Genomic DNA, 5,829 nt, shown 5'->3' with positions numbered 1-5,829 from the left:
AATTTCAGCCATGTGAAATCAAACGGTCATCTAAAATGATATACCATTTAGACAAATGTAACGTGTGGGATATACTTGATAAAACTTATAATTCAACTACTAAATAGTTTTCAGTTTGACGAAAAAATTGATGGTTTGGACTTTGGATGATCAAGCCTGATGGTATCCTCCGACTTTATTAAAAAAAAATAAAAATAAAAAATTGCTAAAGCTGCTGCGGTGTAACTCCATTATATGACTATATTAAATTATTAGGAAGAATCTTCAAGACACAAAACGAAAGATAAAAAAAATAGATAAGTTCTTGTTGGCCATTAACTTGCATTAACTTTCTTAAGTTCAAACTACTTTATGAATATTCCGACCATCATTGCCACGGATACAGAAGGCAATTATTAGTCCCACAAAGAGAGGGGAAGAAAACAAAAGGAAAGAACAAAGAACAAAGAACAAAAAAATTATTAGTCGAAAGATTAATCAACCACAAATTGGCAAGTTTCTAGGGGGTCGGCGAATACTGGTTCCTCTCTTGCTCGATCCATTCTTCACAATGAGTACTGTGTCCATTCCCCAACTGGCATGACGTTCCAAATGACAATGCATAAACCATACTCCTGAAATATGAAATTTTTTGTAATCCACAATTACATGTCCGATTCTTTGTGGAAATTAAACATACTAATCATATGTATTTGCATTTCAGTTTGAAATGTATACTTCAAAAGCAATGAAATAAGAGAAGAGGGATTATGTACCAGGATTATCGGCAACAAAGCGAATGGCAGTCCATCCATTCTTAGGAACTCCGACAGTGTTGACCGCCGGTGGATCGATCAAGTTGTAAGTGGCCGGAGAAGTGGTCTCATTCCAGTTTCCATAAGCTGATCCAACCACATAGAAGCTGTAACCATGCAGATGCATTGGATGGTTTTCTGGATTTCCGACATTAGTCCCTTGGAACACAATTTCAACTGATGCCCCGTACTCGATCAATAACACCTTTGTCCCGACTTCTGGTAACAAATAAGTTGATGAATTAACCCCTGAGAAGTTAAAGAAAAGTGGCGGTTGATCCGGGAAATCACTGTCGAAGACATTAGGTAAACTCCTGCATAATTGTTAAAAGCCAATTAATTAATGTCTCAGTCGAATCGATCAGGTACAATTAACTATACACATTTTATATATGCATGAAACTCTGTTTATTACCTGTAGTATGCTTGCAGTATATCAGTGGTTGGGGTATCAAAACTGATATTGTTCAAGCTAGCAGAAATCCTATTACCATTTGGACCACCACATAAGCCAGCACCAAGTTCACAAGGTAGCTGATTCACAGAAACTGTGATGAGGATTTGTTTGGTAACATTTTTCGGCACACTAATTGGATGGTCCCTGCTTGCCAAGGCCTTTATCTTGCTTGTGAAGTTATCTGCAGAGTCGTGGTCCGTTTGAATCGGAAGTGTTGGCATGGAAATATTAGTCGGGGCAGCAATTACGTTTGTGTATTGGAGAATGGCTGTAGTTGTGGTGTTGTCAAAGGGAGCTCCCGATTCGAAAAATGGCCTAGCAGCCATGTAGTAGTAGCTGGGTGGCTGGTTCGCTGTTAGTAAAATATCCATGGTTTGGCCTGGAGTTATCATTATGTAGCTGGTCAGTATGGGCTTGATGTATGCACCATCTTGAGCCACCACCGTGAAGTTGTGTCCGGCAATTGCGAAAAACATTTCTTCATTCATGACGGCACTGACTAGGCGAAGCAGGTAGGTCTTTCCGAACACAACTGGCAAACGAGATATAGTTTCTGCAACATAATTGAACAAAGTAAATTTTAAATTTTGTCAATTTAATTATTGGTAATGCATATTATACACTAGCTAATTAATTATCATGTACTTTTGTGTCTATTTCAAATAACATATTGAATATTAAGTGCATAAAAAGAATTAAATAAATAAAATAAAAATTAAAAAAACAGTAGATTCTGAAAAAGTGCTCGCTTCACAGACTAACTACTGTAACGTTTTTATATATGTACCATTGGAACAGTTATATAAAGCTCCTGGCCAGCCATTGATGGTGAAAGCATCGGACGGATCTGGGTCTCCTCCGATTGCCATGGCGTCATCGATTAGTTCCTTCACGTCAGTATTGAACCATGAAGCTGCAAATATAATACAAAACAGTCTCACATACTGAGAGATGAGGAGATAATAATGTGCAATAACAAAGTACGTATAGAGGATGACATAGGGGAAATATGTTTACCAAGCACAATGGTTTTCTCAGCATAAGGCTTGGGAAATGGATAAGATTTTCCTCTCTCGGGTAAAATAACAATAGGGCCATGAACGGTGGCACGTGACCAGTCACTATGTGCATGCCACCATAGAGTTCCTTCTTCATCTGAAAATATGACTTCATAGGTGAAGTTTTTTCCTGGCTGAATAGGACATTGCGTAATGTTTTCTGGACCATCTGACCATGGGTTTTGTGGCTGCTTTACTCCATGCCTACAGAGATTAAAAACCATTTCAGTTTGAGATGAAATTAGCATATTATTTCCATGATTACCGGCCATAAACTATATATCTACAACTTATAACAAATGGTGATTTTATTATGTATGTTAAACATATTATTATGTATTTCTAGTCTCCAAGAGGGAATAATTGCCTGCGTTGCATACGCAATTTACTATAAATTTACAGTCCTCCCCATGCCCCAAAATTGTTCAAACTGGCCCCTTTCTTTTTTGCAATTATTTCTTCAATGTGATACCATGGCCCAGGAGAGGGAGGGAGGGAGGAGAGAGAGAGAGAGAGAGAGAGAGAGAGAGAGAGAGAGAGAGAGAGAGAGAGAGAGAGAGAGAGACCAGTGAATGGTGACACCATATTTGCCATTGTTGTGGACATTAACAAAAGCTCTATCTCCTTTGCGAACAGTGATGGTTGGACCTGGGAACTGCCCATTTACAGTCAGCATTGGCTTTGTGGTGCATAGTCTCGTGAAATTGGTTTCCTTCAGCTGCAGTTAACCACAAGATGATTATATTGCTTAACATAAAAAATAAAAAAAACTTGCCAAAAATAAAACCAGAAATTCGACTGCTCATTATCTGAGTACTTACGATAAAGCTATAGCGATGAACGTTATAAGCCATGGACAGGAGCAGTCCATCCAGGAGAAAGATCCCTAAGAGCCCTAGCATGGAACCCATTTTCCTCAATCCCATATTGATTGATTAGCCTAAGTAGCTGATATCTTCAGTTCATTGTGAACTTTAGCTTTGCGTTTAACAGGTATTTATGGGCTAGGTTTCTGACACAAACCGTGTCTGGCAACACATAAACTATTCATAATTTCAAAAAAAAAAAAAATATTCATTTGAAATACCTACGACCACTTTCCTTAGTTAATACCTTCTATTCTATATTGGAGCAGCCTTTCATATCCTACCCAACAGTCTACTTAATTACCCAAGTTTAAGAAATATTAACTGGATTAACTATGTACCTCATATTCATGGATGTCCAGGTTGTTTTATATGTATATATCTCCATCTTCTTTTTTTTTTTTTTTTTTTTTTTGAATAAATTGCTAGTGCGGCTGAATAGGGGGGGGGATTCCTGAGCCCGCCGTTGGCGCCTCTCGGTTGGCGTTTTCCAGCCACTAGGGGGGGCGGACATTGAGCCTAAACCCCTGATTACAATAAACATCTAGAGAACGTCCTGAAATACTATCATGAGTTTCTACCAAATAATTATATTCAACTAGGTACCAACTAGCAAAGAGCACTCTACTGACGACTCTATTTGCTTTGATATAGCGGTGACATAACTCAATATGTAACCTGATTATAACGTAGCATAATGACCATACGCACAGCTTTCCTCCTTTAATTACTATCAAGTTTTTGAATCGGGCAAAATTTACAAATGTGAAGCCAACCATCAAGGTTCCACATGCATGTGGAAGAACCCATCTAGCATCGTAAATTCGTGTATAGCGGTTAGAAACAGATTTATTTATGTAGGTGTAGCATGACCAGTACAATTTTAATATTGTTTCTACTTTGTATTATATTTAATTTTGGGTGAGTGAGCTGTTTATTATTGTAACTTGATTAGTGTTTATTACTTATTTACAGTCAAGGCTAAGACTAAGATTAAGGGTTTAAAACTTATTAATCTTCTCACCACCCAGAACCAAAGAACTGAGAAGTCTAAACTGTTAGTCCAGGGAGTGAATATAGTGGCATATTGGTGATAAAGTAATTAGATTCCAACGTACTTAGTTTCCCATAATTGCGTTTTTTGTGATTAGAAATAAAAATAAAATTATAATGTTTTAAAAGACAATTTTCTGTTGAAGTCTAAGATATGATTGCTGCTAATTGTCAAATACGTGTTGAAAATTGTGAACATACATCGCGTCGTCCAAAAAGAAAAAATATATGAGTGTACCGATTTTTACAGACAATCTGTATATGTCTAAGAACTCGATGATCAGTATCCTAAACTAAAAAGTCGATCAGTATCCAATTTGTTTGTTATGCTAGCTTATGTTTACTTCAGTTGCCGGCTAACCCTGCGCGCTAGCTCGTTGGAAGCTTCTGTATTGAAGAGACATATAATTCATGCCGTGTGCCGTGTGCCGTGTGCCGACTCCAGATTCTTTTTTCTTTTCTATTTTCCTAGCAACTAGTTTTCAGTTCTGCAAAAGATGTTTAGGAAATTTCTGATAATTTATTCTTTTCATCCCGATAGTATATTGTATTACATTGTATAAAAATATGGAGGAGGACTCCAGATTCTTTTTTCTTTTCTATTTTCCTAGCAACTAGTTTTCAGTTCTGCAAAAGATGTTTAGGAAATTTCTAATGCTTTATTCTTTTCATCCTGATAGTATATTGTATTACATTGTATAAAATATATGGAGGAGCCTCAAAGTCTACACGTTATCCCCTCAACTCTCTCAGCCAGGGTTAGGTTTTGCAAGCACCTTGTCGAGTGTGCTTTTAGAATTCTCACGAGTAAATCTGGTTCTTTCCTTGACTCCTTGGAGGTTCTTGGCTGGAGCTAGCTAGCATGGAGGAATTATTGATGCATTTTTTTATTGATTTTTTATGTTGGTCATTGTGTTTCTAGACTGTTAGGGTCTGTTTTCATAGTCCGACTTAAAATCTAAACTCTCTATGGAGTTTAGAATAAAGATTCAACAATACTTTCAAACTAACAGTTAAATGTATATATGTTTTAATTTCTATATAAAAATTAGACGAATGATAATTTAAGAATTGCAATAATTGCGTTAAGGGTTGGCACGGTGCCATTTCTGAAAGCAATTAAGACGTTAGTTTATAAGAAGCTTTTGGCAGATCTTGCACTTGGTGATTTTGCCATTTTCTATCGCTTTGATGGAGACCTTGAGCAAAAGGAATCAATCAATCAAATGTGCCGTGTGGATAATGAACTAGCTAGCTAGAAGGTGTGTGTGTGTGTAAAATACACAATCAATTTTAAAGAATCAAAAGGAATCAAAGTAAGAGGTTGTCGACAACATAATATTAATCTTAAAACTTAATTGCGTACGTGTGTATCCCTCGACCATGGCCTGCTCGACATGTTTAACTAAAAAAATTTCACATCATGGAACAATATATATCTTGTTAAGCAATAGACGTGACATGGTAATCTTCATATGTAGTCTTTTTGCTTCATTACCAAGCAAATAACATTTATTCAAATTTGTTATATTCTCATGCTGAAACGTGCTTGGAATACGCAAAGTTCAAGAGCTGCTGCTTCTTCTTCTTCTTTTTTTCCT

General features: G+C 36.8%; 1 protein-coding gene across 1 annotated transcript; it reads right to left on the bottom strand.

The window, feature by feature from the left end:
- Window positions 1–284: 284 nt before the first annotated feature.
- On the bottom strand, window positions 285–3,287 carry LOC133738814 (putative laccase-9). Its single transcript, XM_062166466.1, has 7 exons — window positions 3,131–3,287; window positions 2,876–3,027; window positions 2,269–2,513; window positions 2,039–2,164; window positions 1,210–1,804; window positions 756–1,108; window positions 285–614 (listed from the first exon to the last, which is right to left on the bottom strand). Exons 1-7 carry the CDS (start codon window positions 3,233–3,235, stop codon window positions 478–480), a joined length of 1,713 nt encoding a protein of 570 aa, XP_062022450.1. The 5' UTR covers window positions 3,236–3,287; the 3' UTR covers window positions 285–477.
- Window positions 3,288–5,829: the final 2,542 nt, after the last annotated feature.

Source organism: Rosa rugosa, chromosome 3 (assembly GCF_958449725.1).
Source record: "Rosa rugosa chromosome 3, drRosRugo1.1, whole genome shotgun sequence".
NCBI lineage: Eukaryota > Viridiplantae > Streptophyta > Magnoliopsida > Rosales > Rosaceae > Rosa > Rosa rugosa.
The sequence above is the reverse complement of the archived record's forward strand: the minus strand, read 5'-3'. Positions and strand labels throughout refer to the sequence as shown.